The 17,149-nt window shown below is 35.5% G+C and overlaps 1 protein-coding gene across 5 annotated transcripts in view; it reads left to right on the plus strand.

The window, feature by feature from the left end:
• USP34 (ubiquitin specific peptidase 34) overlaps positions 1-17,149 on the plus strand; it is a 256,844-nt gene that overhangs the window by 193,561 nt on the left and 46,134 nt on the right. For all 5 annotated transcript variants that reach the window (XM_047781997.1, XM_047782001.1, XM_047781996.1 and 2 more), the window contains 9 exons: positions 2,541-2,694; positions 4,299-4,377; positions 7,077-7,130; positions 7,242-7,337; positions 12,214-12,278; positions 12,367-12,442; positions 12,549-12,596; positions 12,687-12,752; positions 13,616-13,696. In XM_047781997.1, the coding sequence (XP_047637953.1) occupies positions 2,541-2,694; positions 4,299-4,377; positions 7,077-7,130; positions 7,242-7,337; positions 12,214-12,278; positions 12,367-12,442; positions 12,549-12,596; positions 12,687-12,752; positions 13,616-13,696 (719 nt within the window). The remainder of the gene's footprint in view (positions 1-2,540; positions 2,695-4,298; positions 4,378-7,076; positions 7,131-7,241; positions 7,338-12,213; positions 12,279-12,366; positions 12,443-12,548; positions 12,597-12,686; positions 12,753-13,615; positions 13,697-17,149) is intronic.

Below are 17,149 nucleotides of genomic sequence, written 5' to 3' on the forward strand. Positions count from 1 at the left end.
CATGAAGCTTACACAGTTTAGTCAGTCTGCTACTAGAGGGAGGAGGAAAAGTCAAGAAAGGTTTCTGCCTTGATCTGCTAGGTGAATAGTAGAATCAGTATTTCAAGATCTAAATAGAGAGGGAATGTGGTCAGAAGTATTGAATGCTGGAGTTCCCACTGTGCTCAGCGGAAACGAATCTGACCAGCATCCATGAAGATGTAGGTTCGATCCCTGGCCTTGCTCAGTGTGTAAAGGATCTGGCATTGCCATGAGCTGTGGTGTAGGTCCCAGAAGCGGCTCAGATTCTGCATTGCTGTGGCTGTGGCATAGGCCAGCAGCTTCAGTTCCGATTTGACCCCTAGCCTGGGAACCTCCATATGCCACAGGTGTGGCCTTAAAAAGACAAAAAAAAAAAAAAAAGAGGAAGTATTGAATGCTGAAGAAAAAGAACAGTTCCAATAAGACCATGACAGAAAATTATCTAACACATTGAAGATTTTTGGTTATCAGAGCAGTTTAATTTGGGTGTTGGAATAGGAAGGCATAATGCAATAAGTTTAAAATGGCACTTGAGGAGTTCCTGCCGTGACACAGCAGGTTAAGACTCCAACAGCAGCAGCTCCGGTCACTGCAGAGATGCAGGTTCAGTCCCCAGCCCGAAGCACGGGTTAAAGGATCTGGCATTGCCGCATCTGTGGCTCATATTCAGTCCCTGATCCAGGAACTTCCATATGCTGTGGATGTGGCCATAAAAATAATAATAAAATGGCACTTGGTTCATAATTAGTTACCCTCAAATTGCTGTTACTTCCTTAAGACCTAGTGATTTTTTTCATACATTTGTGTACATGCCACAAGGACCATGGTGAGAAATGGAAATGGTTGAGAGGAGAGAAGAAAGCAGAACAGGTCCAGCTCTTACCTATCCCATTCTTTAGCCAGAGAAGTTTCATTTTACATAGCAAAGGTCCTAACAGTTTTTTGGGGTTTTGTTCGTTTGTTTGCTTGCATAGAAAGTTGTGCTAATTTAAGTTTTTAAGATTTGAAGAGCCTCCACATTATAAGATTTAGGATAGAGAACCATATTTTAATCTTTATACTGGAGTTCCCATTGTGGCTCAGCGGTAATGAACCTGACTAGTATCCATGAGGATGCAGGTTCAATCCCTGGCCTCACTCAATGGGTTAAGAATCCGTCGCTGCCATGAGCTGTGGTGTAGGTCGCAGACGAGGCTCAGATCCCCCGTTGCTGTGGCTGTGGCATAGGTCGGCAGTTACAGCTCCAATTTGACCCCTAGTCTATGTACCTCTGTACGCCGTAGGTGTGGCCCCCAAAAGAAAAAAATAATAAACTTGGCACTTAATGAGAATCCAATAAATGTTTTTCTCTCACTATATGGGAGATGAAAGGTGTAAACAATGAGTGTAGGCTACTCTTTCAAGAGAAAAATACACTCTTTAAAGAGAGAAGATGGTGACTGTAGCTATGAAGGGATATACAGGGTCAAAGGAGAGAATTTTAAAGTTAGAATTTAAGTATCTTTAGAAGTTGCACGAAAGGAGCCAGAAGAGGTAAGTTTGAATATATAAACAAAGTTAAGAAGTGGACATTATATATATACATCCTACTTTTTAAAACAACTTGTAAAATCATACCAAGACAATGTGGTATCTGTCTTGTAGGGTTGGAGAGAAGTGATAGAGTTTTTGTAGGGTTGGAGAGAAGTGATAGAGTTTTTGTAGGGTTGGAGAGAAGTGATAGTATTTTTCATGGGGACTGAATTTGTGGAAGTAGCAAAAGCATATTCCAAGATAAAGGAATTAAGCCACAAGTAAATTTATTAAGCCACAGAGTCAGATCCTAGTATAAAGAAACTCCTCAGCCACTGCTTTGGCAATCCTCCATTTCCTCCTTATCATCTATTTGTCCCTTCAGTTTTCAGGTTAGACTATGCACTCAGACTAATTGAATATGCTCTCACTTATTTGCTTCTGTTTATATCTTTCCTTTCTATGTGTTGGTGGGAATACAGATCGTAATAATCCTTTGGTGGGAAGTATATATTTTGTTGATTTTGTTTCTGTCCACATAAAGCTCCCAATCCAGAATATTTCTGTTAACAGATAAACAGTTGGAAGCATGCTATCAGTGCAGTGCTCCATTTTCTTTAAGATGAGATTAACAGGTATTAATACACTAATGCCTTTCATATTTTTTGTTTGTCTGCTAATAAGGATAGTACAAAAGGCTTCATTCAAGTTTATTTCAAAAAGAATAGCCAGATTAAACAAACAACATATTTTATATTTACCTATTACATTGAGATAATACACACTAAAAGATGGTTGTTTTTCTAATGATTTATGTAAATGTTCTTAAAATTCTAGACTATGAATGGACAATGACTACTGAAGTAGAGTTGTTAATGTGCCTATTTGAATATATAAAGTATCCCATGCCTATTTTTATGCATAAAATATAGTATATAGAGTGATTCTAAGATGTCATTGTGTGCATTTTCAAAATTATTGCCATTCTTTTATGTAAATAATTTCAGGTTTTAAGGAAGTCAGTGATCATTCAAAAGACACAGAGAGCTATGAATATGACTTGATAGGAGTGACCGTTCACACAGGAACAGCAGATGGTGGGCACTATTACAGCTTCATTAGAGATATAGTCAATCCTCATGCTTATAAAAACAATAAATGGTGAGTTTCAAGTATTTTATTCTTGGGGTTTTAAAAATTGTTTTTTCTGTTTCTAAAGTACAAACTTACAGTAGTTCTTGAGATATGCTTTCTAATTTTAGTTTTCCAAACATTTTCTCTAAATTTGAGAAAGAGGCACAGAGCGTATTTAAATGAAGGCAGCTTTCAAAATACAAGTTCAGTCTCTTGTGCTTTAACTTTATAGATCTCCAGATTCTTTTGAGATTTTTTTTTGTCTTTTTTGTCTTTTTTTGGGGGGGCCGCACCTGTGGCACTTGAAGGTTCTCAGGCTAGGGCATCAAATCGGAGCTGTAGCCGCCGGCCTACGCCAGAGCCACAGCAACCTGGGATCCAAGCCGCATCTGTGACCTACACCACAGCTCATGGCAACGCCGAATCCTTAACCCACTGATCGAGGCCAGGGATTGAACCCACAACCTCATGGTTCCTAGTTAGATTCATTTCCACTGCGCCATGATGGGAACTCCTCTTTTGAGAATTTGATAAATGCTCACCTGAGAAAAATGAGGTGCACACAACTTTTGATTCATAGATAATATTACACTTTCCAAATCTTACCTACCTGTGTTCACTTACTCAAGTACTGTTTACTGAATGCCTTCTATAGAGTGGCCAAAAAGTCTTTATGTATTCCAGTTAAAATTACCTACATACTCCATTCCCTTTACTTTACGTTTTCTCCCTGACACATACATTCTTTTTATCATCTCTTACCAAGGTACTGGTTGGAAGTCATTTAGTCAATCTTTGATAGCTGGTTTTTGTTTTTTGGTTTTGGTTGTTGGTTTTTGGGGTTTTTTGGTTTTTTTGTCTTTTAGGGCCACACCCACAGCATATGGAGGTTCCCAGGCTAGGGGTCGAGTCAGAGCTGTAGCCACCGGCCTACTCCAGAGCCACAGCAATGAGGCATCTGAGCCGAGTCTGCAACCTACACCTCAGCTCACAGCAGCACCAGATCCTTAACCCACTGAGCAAGGCCAGGGATTGAACCTGGTCGTCATGGTTCCTAGTCGGATTCGTTAACCACTGAGCCACGACAGGAACTCCTGATAGCTGGTTTTTGATCTTCTGGTGTTGCTGAGTAAAGTCTCATGTTTAGAGACTATTGCCATGCTAAGCATTGTTCTAAATTTTGGAGATACTGCTTCAAATAAGAGTACATTGGTAAATTGATCTGCAGTTAGCAGAATATTTTTCTTTCAACTATTTCTCTTTAAGCCATCATATCCATGGTATCTTTTACCTTTTTTGTTTTTTGAATATATTTCTATATTTTGAAATAATACCTTTGTAAGTTCTCTAATTTTATTAATGTTTTCTGTCATACTATATTTATGCAAACTTTCTATTCCTTTTATGAACTCTTGTTACTCCTAGGTTATAGATATATCTGTCATATTTTAAGGTCATTGTGACAAAGCAAAATTATGTTCCTCTTTCTGGTAAAGCTTAGTTAGAATTTACCCTATTTAATGTTTGATTAATATTTATAATAGAATATAACCTAAATATTTAAAGAATAGGCAAAATACAGACATATTCACTACAAATGTGCTTGACCAATACTGTATGCTCTGCTTTAGGTATCTTTTTAACGATGCTGAGGTAAAACCTTTTGACTCTGCTCAGCTTGCTTCTGAATGTTTTGGTGGAGAGATGACAGTAAGTTTTACTCAAAAATTATAAATGGTTCAAGGCTTTCCAAGTACTTTGCAATATCATAAAACCAATAACAGAGTCACTTAACTTTCTTTTAATTTCTGTGATTAAATCTAAAATTTATTCAATTGTTATTTATTGTTTGTGTAGTTTAGTATGTTTGGAATGAAACCAGACACTGGGAAATCTTTTTTTTTAATTACTGTTTTTCAACTGATTAAAAAAGTCTGATTAAGAAGGTTAAGATTTCAAATTGAAGAATTGTAGTAGAGGAATTGAATTACATTAACACGAGACATTATGATTGAATAAACTATTTACTTAAATGCTTTGGGAACAGAGCAGAAAGAAATTACTCTTTAAGAACTTAGTATGAAAAGTCTTTGATGCAACAACATGGATGGAACTAGAGATTCTCATACTAAGTGAAATAAGTCAGAGAAAGACAATACCATGTGATATCACTTACATGTGGAATCTAAAATACGGAACAAATGAACCTATCTACAGAACAGAAACAGACTCACAGATAGAGAGAACGGACTTGTGATTGCCAAGAGGAAGGGGGAGGGAGTGGGATGGACTAGGAGTTTGGGACTATTAGACGCAAACTATTAAATTTTTTTTTTTTAAGTTTTGCTTTCTTTTAAAGGCCACACCTGCAGCACATGGAAATTCCAAGGTTAGAGGTTGAATTGGATCTACAGTTGCCGGCCTATGCCATAGCCACAGCAATGCAGGATCCAAGGCGAATCTGTGACCCACACCACAGCTCCTTCAAGGCTGGATCCTTAACCCACTTAGTGAGGCCAGGGATCAAACCTGCATCCTCATGGATACTAGTTGTATTCATTTCCACTGAGCCACAACAGGAACCCCCAAACTGTTACATTTAGGAGAGATAAGCAGGAGTTCCCGTTGTGGCTCAGTGGTCAACGAATCCAACTAGGAACCGTGAGGTTGCAGGTTCAATCCCTGGCCTGGCTCAGTGCAGACTCTGCTCAGATCTGCCATGGCTGTGGCTGTGACGTAGGCCAGCAGCTACAGCTCTGATGGGACTCCTAGCCTGAGAACCTCCATATGCTGTTGGTGTGGCCCTTAAATGTCAAAAAAAAAAAAAAAAAAAATTAAAGTCTTTGAAAAGTGTTTGACAAGAAAGTTGGCTTAAGCAGAACATTAAAGATTGTTTCTTTAGTCCTTTTTATTTTTTAATTTAATTATTTACTTTTTGTGGCCAGGGTATGTGGAAGTTCCTGGGCCAGGGATCAAACCTGCACCACAGTAGCAGCAACACCACATAATTAACTGCTAAACCACTAGGGAACTCCTCTTTATACCAGCAGTAGAAACCTGGTTATTACTAGTGGCGGGATAGAAAAAGATTACCTAAGGAGCAGTTTTCTCAGGTTTACTTGAGATGCTGCCTCCCAGACTTACATCCTCATTGTGCCTCAAATAAAATTTAACTCATGTAGTTCCCATTGTGGCTCAGTGGTAATGAACCCAGCTAGTATCCATGAGGACATGGGTTCGATTCCTGGCCCAGCTTAGTGGGTTAAGGATCTGCTGTTGCCGTGAGCTGTGGTGTAGGTCAAAGACATGGCTCAGATCCCAAGTTCCTGTGGCCGGCAGCTGTAACTCCAATTCAACTCCTAGCCTGGGAACTTCCATATACCATAGGTATGGCCCTGAAAAAAAAAAAAAAACAAAACACAATTCAAAGAAAGAAAAAGAATATCTGTTAAGATAATTAGCAGTTAAGAGATATGAAAAGACAGGTTGGAGTATAATTACACTTCTTGTTATGCAGTTTACTCTAGTACCAGTTTTCTGAAAACTTTAAAAATACCCTGTTGATTCTCACTAGTCAAGTATTAGAAAGTCATTTCTATTTCACTGAGAAGCCCAGATAAAGTTATTTTTCCTTTTACTCTTTTTTTTTTTTTTTAATCTTTTCTTTCTAGGACCACACCTGCAGCATATGGAGGTTCCCAGCCTAGGGGTGGAATCGGAGCTGTAGCTGCTGGCCTACACCACAGCCACAGCAATGCGGGATCCTCAACCCATTGAACCCTCAACCTCGTGGTTCCTAATCGGATTCGTTTCCTCTGTGCCATGACAGGAACTCCTATTTTTCCTTTTAATAGCCATGTTTGTTGTTAAATAACTGTTCACATTCTGGATTTTAATGAAACGGATTTCTTCCTGCTCTTTGGTGCTCTTCTGTGTTATTCTGAATAGAAAGTGAGAAGTAGACAAAATGCTGCCTTGGGAAACTGGTAGAAGAAGGAAATAATGTGAATAATAATGAGTTAACATTAAAGCCGTAAATAACTAAACCTATTGCACCTCTAGATGTTATTCCTAGGATATTTCCTCAAAAAAAAGAAAAGAAAAGCGACAAGTAAGCTTTTCAAAACTCTTCTTTTAAAAGGTATTTTTTTGGATTGCTAGTCAGTTTTATTAAGCTGTATATATTTGATAGTAAAGTGCCTTAAAAATATTCTGAATCTTTGTTTTTAAGTATATACCCCTAGCCAAAAACTTGTATCAAGTGTTTCTATGAATATTATGCTATTTGAGGACTATTTACAAAGCTAGTATAAAGTATAAAATAACTGTCAATGAAATATTTTATATATAAATATAGCTGAGGGTAGTCATTTCTTAAAGAATGAAAAACTTTTTTTTTTTTAAAACAGACCAAGACCTATGACTCTGTTACAGATAAATTTATGGATTTCTCCTTTGAAAAGGTAACCATTTCTTTCATATATAATGTTACGTTGTTTTCTACTTCCATGTAGTCTACTTTTATGTCTATACTGTGTCAAAAATGAAAATATACTTTTTTTTGCCTCTTAAAGACACATAGTGCTTATATGCTGTTTTACAAACGCATGGAACCAGAGGAAGAAAATGGCAAAGAGTACAAATTTGATGTTTCATCGGAGTTACTAGAGGTATAATTTAATTTAACTTTAGCAACAATTTAAAAGCATGTTAAGTATTTATGCAAGCATTAGTACTGTAATATAAACGTATGCTTAAAGATAATTTATCTATAATCCAAGGTAGAACTTAACAGTATTTACAAATAGTCTTGGTAATACTGACATATGACAAGTGAAATATAAAGTAAATGAGATTAAAGATAGTGGAAAACAACTATTAGTAACGATGAAGAAAAATAAGGTAAGAACGTAACTTTTATGGTTGTGATAGTTCTTCTTGGACTAGGTAGGATTCCAAGTATTCCTTTTCTTATGCTTCATATTACAAGTATACAATGTTATAAATGCATTTAAAACATCTATTATATATTTTAAACTTACATCTCATTTGTAGTAATGGGGCTTTTTTTTTTTTTCCATGATGTAGTAAGTGATACTGTTACTTTAATGTTTTAAGATCTATAAAAAAAATATTCGCAACCTGTATGTCGTAAACAGTCAGCCAAAACTGCAGAAAGTAAACCTCCAGAAATGTATAATCTAATAAAAACATACTCTTTCATCTTGACAGTTCAGCTTTCACTAACTGATTGACATTTCCATTGTTACAGTCAAGTTTTAAAACAGGGGATTTTGTTCTCCAAACACATTTTTTCCCCCTCCCTGATTCCCGAGCACTCTTTTTTTTTTGTCTTTTTTTTGCCATTTCTTGGGCCGCTCCCGCGGCATATGGAGTTTCCCAGGCTAGGGATCTAATTGGAGCTGTAGCTGCCAGCCTATGCCAGAGCCACAGCAACTCGGGATCCGAGCCGCATCTGCAACCTACACCACAGCTCACGGCAACGCCGGATCGTTAACCCACTGAGCAAGGGCAGGGACCGAACCCGCAACCTCATGGTTCCTAGTCGGATTCGTTAACCACTGCACCCACAACGGGAACTCCCCGAGCACTCTTAATAGTATCTCGACTTCCTATAATTTACTAATAAAATCCAAGAATATTATCTTCTTTCAAACCATCGAATTGGACTTACCAGCAAAATTAGATGCTTCACTAGATTTCAAGCTATTAAACTCACCTATTTATACAAAAATTTATTTCAACTGCTATCATAACCAAAATTATAATCATCATCATGTGCAGGACTTCATGTCCTCAGGGTTTTCAAACAAATCTAGACCATGTTCTAAATAAGGACACAACAGTATTTAATGATAGCCCACTTGCGAAATAAAATGAAATTTTAAATAAAATTTTAATGATATACAGTTGACATTTGAACAACATGGGCTTGAACTACAGGGTCCACTTATGTGAATTTTTTTCCTTCAGTAAATACAGTGTCTAGTTAAATACAGATTTCTTTTACATGTTATCTTCTTATTTTTGATATCTAGTGTTAGTACTACCTATAATATCTACAAGGTTTTGTATAAGACTATTGATGAAAATGACTCATCTTGTAAACAGATGACATAAATTTACAGTATAAATATAATACAGTAATATAAATGTATATTCTCTTAAGCTTTTTGAAACATTGTCTTCTCTCTAGGATATTTTATTATGAGAATACAGCATGTAACACATACACATAAAGAATATGTCAGGGAGGTTTTTGGTTTTTTTTCTTTTCTTTTCTTTTTATGGTCACCCCTTTGGCATATGGAAGTTCCTGGGCTAGTGGTTGAATCAGAGCTGCAGCTGCCAGCCCATGCCACAGTGACGTCTGTAACCTGCCCTGCAGCTTGCAGCAACCCCGGATCCTTAGCCCACTGATCAAGGCCAGGGATCAAATCCGCATCCTCACAGACACTGTGTCAGGTTCTTAACCCACTGTGCCACAACAGGAACTCCCAGAATATGTATTAATCAACTGTTTATGTTATCGGTAAGGCTTCCAGTTAACGGTAAGCTATCAATACTGAAGGTTTGGAGAGTCAAAAGTTATCTATAGATTTTTGACTGGGCTAGATCTTGGCAACCCTAAATCCCTCTTGTTCAAGGGTCAACTGTATATTGTTTATCTACATACATCGTTCTTAAACTTCCTGTTCTTAGGACTTATTTGTAGTCTTAAAAATTACTGAGAACCTTTAAGAAATTTTTGGTTTGCAGGCTTGTTTTGGTTTTTTGTTTGGGGAGTTTTTTGGCCACACCCACAGCATGTGGAAGTTCCTGGTCAGTGATGAAATCAGAACAACAGGTGTAACCAAAGCCACAGCAGTGACCAGGCTGGCTTCTTAACCCACTGAGCCATGAGGGAACTCTAAGAGTATTTTTAACTGTTAGTTTTAATGTGGTTATATGTATCCTTATTTGCCATATTAGAAATTAAAACAAATTTTCAAAATTTGTTTTAATTTATTTAAAAATAACAAAAATGGGAGTTCCCATGGTGGGTCAGCAGAAACAAATCTGACTGATTATCCATGAGGACGCAGGTTCGATCCCTGGCCTCACTCAGTGGGTTAAGGATGTGACATTGCCATAAACTGTTGTGTAGGTCACAGAAACGGCTTGGATCTGGCATTGCTGTGGCTCTGGCGTAGGCTAGTGGCTATACCTCCGATTCAACCCCTAGTCTGGAACCTCCATATGCCACCGGTGTGGCCCTAAAAGACAATAAATAAATAAACCCATGATATGCTAATATAAATAATGTTTTGTAGTGAAAAATATTTTTCACAAAATAATTCAGTGAGAAAATGGCCCTGTTTTAGTTTTGCAAATCTAATACCTTCTTTAGTGTAAGACAACTAGAGTCTCATAACAGCCTCTGCATTTGGTCTCTTGTGAACTTACTTTTCATTAAACCTCTAGAAAACTCCATTGTACACTGAGGAGAGAATGAGTCTTTTTTAAAAAAAGGCAGATGGCATTGTATTATTACTAAGAACATTGTTTAGACCTTAGAGACACCCTAAAATGTTCACAGGGAAACCTCTCCCCCCACCCCACCCCCCACAGCTCTCTAAACCATTCTTTGAGAACCACTAATCTGTGTTATGACAAAAGAGAATCCTAGGAGTTTTCCTGTGGCACAGTGGCTTAAGGATCTGGTGTTGTCACTGCAGCAGCTTGGATCGCTGCTGTGTCATGGGTGCAGCCAAAAAAAAAAAGAAAGAATCCTAGACTTTTTCTCTGCTGTAACAAGAAAAACAAACTGAACTACATTAGAATATTCTTGGTTGTAAACATAAACCAAACATTTTTTACCTATTATTGTTTTGGCTTACTAATTCAAAATGTTTGCATATATATTTTACTAAAAATTTTTAAAATAGAGTAATACTGTGATACTTAATATAGATTTTTAGATATTAACTAGAATCTAGTTCTTTACATTTGGACAGTTAAAATATAGCTGGTAGCAGATGTTCCCAAAAGGGAGAATAGAAAATCTTAGAACCTTAAAATATATTATTAAACAAGCATTATGAATTGTTATGACTGTTCTGGATAAAACAAATGAAATGATCAGAAAGGATAACTAGTTGAGTGATCAGAAAGGAAAACAAATAGAGTGATCAGAAAGGATAACCAGTTGATTGGGATTGCTGGGGAAGGTGATCTAGAAATGTTTCAGATTAACTTAAGTTAAACTGAGACTTGAAAGTTACTGAGGAGTTAATCATGTAAGGAGTACTCCAGTCAAAGAGAACATTATGTACAAATCCCCTGAGGAAGGATGGAGCTCATTGGCATGTTTTAGAAGCTGAAAGATAAACCTCTGTGGCTGTAATGTTTAATAAAAGTGGCCCAAGATGAAGTTGGTTGATATGCATAAAATATCTAGAAATGTTCTCACCAGTGTAATATAGTATTCTTACACTTAGACATGCACAGGTGGCTCCACATAGAGTGTAAAAAGGACTATCAGAAAACAAGATGAATGTTTCTGTAGGACTGAAATGGAGTAGAATTAAAAGCACTGAGTCTGCTAGAAACCACAGGTCTACCAGACTTCAGGTTCAAAACTGATAATAGTGGCCAAGAGTTAAGGTCTTGTGAGATAAAGGGGGGACAAAAATTATGACAGATGAGTGTGTGTTTGGAGCTACACAGAAAGCTATATGCCTAGAAATGCTAGAGGACCAAGAACTCTGAAGCAGGCCAGATCAGACCTGTGATTTTCCAGATACCAAATGTGGAGCAGGAGCCCTAATTCATGATTATAAGACCTGGTTCTGGTGTAGAGTAGTAGGCTGGGGAGGCAAGTAGAGGTGGTTTTAAATCTTCAGGGGGATAAAGATAGTAAATATCCATAATCAGAACATAAATTTATTCCAGATAAAAATAATTTTATAGAACTTAAAATGACTTAGAGCATGTTTAGGGTATTCAGAGAGAGGACACAAAAACTGAAGTCAGCAAAGCACTTCTATAGGACATATTCAGAGATGATCATTCTTCCTTGTTTTTAGAGAGTAAACAAGGAAATCATCTCTCATTTAGGCCTGCAAACCTGAATAAAATTTATTTTGCCAGTTTTTAAACATAAATCTCTTAAAACCTATTCTTAGCAGAATATCAATCAAACATAATTTTCATGTATGTTGTCAGTGTAACAGTTTTTATTCATTATGCATTTGCTCTTCAGACAGATGGGAGTTCAGAATTCTTTAAAATCTTCATAAATACATTTTTTTTAAAAAAACATGATTGCTGAGGTAGCCAGAAAAGGAATGATAAATTGGATCATGTTTAGTAAATATTTTCATATTCCACATACCTGGGAAAAAGCTAATGGAATTTTAAGTGCATGTGGTTTTTTTTTGTCTTTTGTTCTTTTAGAGCAAGCCTTTGTCTAATAAAAATATTGGCAAAATGTAATGAAACAAAAGCTTTCTGTTGTCTAGTGTTAAAATTTTTTTTTTCCAGTGGATTTGGCATGATAACATGCAGTTTCTTCAAGACAAAAACATTTTTGAACATACATATTTTGGGTAAGTTTGGTAGATTTAAAGATAGATTTTTATTTTTTAAAAAAATCTTATTCTGTAAGAATTTTAACCTAATATTTTCAAATTCTAGGTTTATGTGGCAGTTGTGTAGTTGTATTCCCAGTACATTACCAGATCCTAAAGCTGTGTCTTTAATGACAGCAAAGGTAATATATATACATATGTACATATATATAGCCTTAGATATTCTTCAGAATTGACTATTTTAAAATAATTAAATCTTTTTTTGCTTAATTTTATTTTTCCTTATAGTTAAGCACTTCCTTTGTCCTAGAGACATTTATTCATTCAAAAGAAAAGGTATGTGTTATACTTTGTAAATTTTTGTGTCATTTATATAATTTGTCAGTTATTTCTTAATACCTTAAGTAATTTCTTTTTCTTTTTTAGCCCACAATGCTTCAGTGGATTGAACTCTTGACCAAACAGTTTAATAATAGTCAAGCAGCTTGTGAGGTGAGGTGAATAATTCAACAAGCAATATATAGTTTAAGGTTCACTTTTTTGTTTTGTTTTCTTTTATTCTTACTTTCGATGCTATAGCAAAATTGTTTTATCTATTACATATCATAGGGACCCCAATGTAAATTGTTCCTAAAGTTACTTCACCACTAAGAGAAAGTTATAATTATGTATCACATTTGTTACATTGATTAATTAGTGGATTTTTAAGTTACTTAAAAATCCTTGGGGCGTTCCTACTGTGGCACAGTAGGTTAAGGATCTGCTGATGTCACTGCTGTGACTTGGTCCCTGCTGTGGCATGAGTTTGATCCCTGGCCCCAGAATTTCTGCATTTTGCAGGCATAGCCAAAAAGAAAAAGAGATATCTTGAAATTAATGGGAAATTGTCTTAGCTAAACATAAAGAAAGGTGTTTTTGTTATCAAGACAACAAATTTTGTTTTTAAACATAAAGTGAATCATACTCAGATCATATATTATCAATAGGAAAAGGCTACAGTGTGACCTTTATGAAGTTTAAGAGGAAAACAGTATTACTTTTTTTTTGGCGGGGGGGGGCCCACACTTGCAGCATGCAGTAGTGCCTCAGCCAGCAGTCACATCTGAGCCACTGCAGTGACAATGCCACAAGGGAAATCCCTGTCATTCCACTTTTATTGTTAGGACTGCAGGTTGTTATCATGTAGGTTGTGCACTGTAATATAGTTGGAATCCATGAAATCCAGTAATGAGATGACCCTATGACTTTCAGCATTTAAAATTTTAGACTTTGTAACAGTTGAAGAATCTATTTTGGTGAAAATTTAAAATAATCTTTATGTCAACTAGAGTCAAAATCACACTATTTTCTTACAGTGGTTTTTGGACCGCATGGCTGATGATGATTGGTGGCCAATGCAGATACTAATTAAGTGCCCTAATCAAATTGTGAGACAGGTAAGAAAAAATTTACTTAAAGTGGCTTTCAAATTAATTATTCTAAATTTGCCTGTGAATATGTTTTAACCCAGCATTGAAAGTAATTTAAAAAGATACACCTCTTTTATACAATAAAAGTTATTTCGCTACTCTTTTCCCCAGTTTCTTTTGGCAAATCAACGATCAGTCCAGTCAAGTGATTAAAATCATTCACATTTCCTGGTTATAGGAAGTCAGCTATGTAACCTATTTTCTCAGCTCTTACTCTAACTGCTTTAACGAGTTGTGCAGATTCTTTTTTAGACCCATAGATATTCTTAGATACTCTAGCCATGGGAGGGTACTATAATGGCCTTGAAAGTTAAATAAATAGCATATAGTATATTACTTTGATAGATTCTGAACTGTCACATGAATCAATGTGTTCTTAAATTATTGGAAAAATTAACAAGAAAAAGTATATATGCATTTATGACACAAAACCAAAAATTTAATCTGAAATATGCTACTTCTCAGTTATTATTGAAATATAATCTTTTTTTGTATGTAACTACACAAAGTATAGTTGATTTGCAATGTTTTGTCAATTTCTCTTGTACAGCAAAGTGATCCAATCATACATTTATGTACATTCTCATTCTCATATTATCTTCCATCATCTTCTGTCACAAGAAATTAGATACACTTCCCTGTGCTATACAGAAGGACCTCATTGCTTATCCATTCAGTATAATAGTTTCCTCTACTAACCCCAAACTCCCAGTTCTTTCCACTCCCTCCCCCCTCCCCCTTGGCAACCACAAGTCTGTTCTCCATGTCTGTGAGTCCATTTTTGTTCTGCAGTAGGTAAGTTCATTTGTGCCACATTTTAGATTCCACATATAAGTGATATTCTGTGGTGTCTAACTTTCTCTTTCTGACTTCACTTAGTATGAGAATATCTAGTTGCCTCGATGTTGCTGCAAATAACATTATTTCATTCTTTTTATGGCTGAGTAGTTGTCCATTGTGTATATGTACCACATCTTAATCCATTCATCTGTCGATAGATATTTAGGTTGTTTCCATGTGTTGGCTATTTGGAATAGTGCTGCTGTGAACACATGGGTGCATCGTGTATCTTTTTGTTTTTTGTTTTTTGTTTTCTTTCTAAAAATAAATATATGTATTTACAGCAGCTAATAACACATGATACATAGTACAGTGATTCAAAGAAGATGTACAAGATTTTTACGGAGAAAATTATAAAAAATCATCAAAAGTTATGAAAGACCTAAATGAATGAATGGAGAAATATTTCTGTGATCAAGAATACAAAGATAGTTTATATAAATTGTCAATTGATTATAACACACTCAAACACACTCATGAAAATTTGATTCTCTAATATATTGAAGAGATCTAAAGGCTAAATAATAATGTAATTTTGAAGGAGAATATGAAAGTATGTAAAAACCATGTATGTGGGGGAGGTAGCAACATTTGATAACAGATTTTACCATTATAAAACTATATAAGAATAATTAACATTCTTGAGAGGTTACAAAGTTAAGGGCTTGTTCTGAAATTACATACATTTTTGTGTGTGTGTGAAATTTTATTTTTATTTTTTTACAAAATAAAATACATATATTTAAATACATTTACATTCACACAGATTATTATATCAAGGATCTTAAGAAAGAGATTAAATGACTCCCTCTGGAGAAGTGGAATGGAAAATATGCTGAGACCAATAGGAAATTTATTCTATACTTTATCTCATCTTGTATGGCTTTTATCTTTACTATTTAGTATTATCTATTACATTTCAATTTTTCTTTAAAAATTAGCATTACATTAAAATTGGTATATTATGCCACTAAAATTTATAAAGAAGGAAGCCTTATATACCATTAAATATTTTATATAGCATAATAAAAAAAGAATAACTGGTAAAAATAACAAAAATAATACACCCTCTGAAAATAAGTAAAATATAAAATGCATAAATTGGTTAAAAAACAGTGTAATTATATAAATATGTCCTCACAATTTATTACATCTTATTGATTCTTCAATATAGGCATTACACCATTCTAGGTGATGTGATAAACAAGACATTATAGACCTTACATTATACCATGGAGAGAAATGGTTATTAATAATACAGTTGTAGAACTGTATTATTTAATTGTACAGTTGCATTATTTAATTATTATCATAAATTCTTTGATGGAGAGGAAATCAGAATCAGTTCTAAGAAGACTTCAGCAGTCCAAGAATGATGTCAAATGACCCCCTTCATGGTGGATTATGCACTTATTTACTATGAGATATATTTCTTCTCCAGAGATTCCTTGTTTGTGTATCAATTGTAGATTTTTGGTTTGCAGTTATACTGAAGTTTTGATATACAAGTCTGTGTGTATTTGAGATTGTTTTAAGTTGTTGTTCTCTTAATTGCAAGTTCATCTCCAGTGTCCTGCATTTGTACCCACCTCTTCTCATGATTTCTGATTGTGGTGGTATAATTGTGCATGGATGATTTTGTATCTTTACTGTATATATACCTTTACAGTTGGGCCTTGTCATTTGTGGAATTTTTGTTTCCTGTTGCTGTCTTTTCTTTTCTGCCTAGAGAAGTTCCTTTAGTATTTGTCATAAGGCTGGTTTAGTGTTGCTGCATTCTCTCAACTTTTGCTTATCTGTGAAGGTTTCAATTTCTCCTTCAAATCTGAATGAGAGCCTTTCTGAGTAAAGTAACCTTGGTTGGAGGTTTTTTCCTTCCATCATGTTAAGTATATCATGCCACTCCCTTCTTGCCTGCAGAGTTTCTGTTGAAAAATCTGCCGAAAACCTTATTGGAGTTCCCTTGTATGTTACTTGTTTCTTTTCCCTAGCTGCTTTCAAGATTTTCTCTTTGTCTTTAATTTTGGTCAGTTTGATTAATATGTGTCTCCGTGTATTCCTCCTTGGGTTTATTTTATATGGTACTCATTGTGCTTCCTGGATTTGAGTCAGTGATTCCTTTCCCATGTTAGGGAAGTTTTCAGCTATTATCTCTTTGAATATTTTTTCTGTCTCTTTCTCTCTCTCTTCTCCTTCTGGCACCCCTATAATACGGATGTTGGTGCGTTTAATGTTGTCCCAGAGTTCCCTGAGACTCTCTTCATTTCTTTTCAATCTTTTTTCTTTTCTGTTTTGCATCCGTAATTTCCACTAATCTGTCCTCCACCTCGCTTATTCATTCTGCCTCCTGTATTCTGCTGCTAGCTGCTTCTAGTGATTTTTATTTCAGTGATTGTTTTTTGCATCTCTTCTTGTTTAAGTTTTATATCTTGTATCTCTTTGGTCAGTGTTTCCTGTAAGTTATCCATCTTTGCCTCCAGTTTATTTCCAATGTCTTGCATCATCTTCAGCATCAAAATCTAAAGTCTTTTTCCTGGAGGCTAAGAATCTCCTCATCCCTTAGCTGATTTTCTGGGGTTT

The sequence above is a fragment of the Phacochoerus africanus genome, chromosome 5, assembly GCF_016906955.1.
Source record: "Phacochoerus africanus isolate WHEZ1 chromosome 5, ROS_Pafr_v1, whole genome shotgun sequence".
Lineage (NCBI taxonomy): Eukaryota > Metazoa > Chordata > Mammalia > Artiodactyla > Suidae > Phacochoerus > Phacochoerus africanus.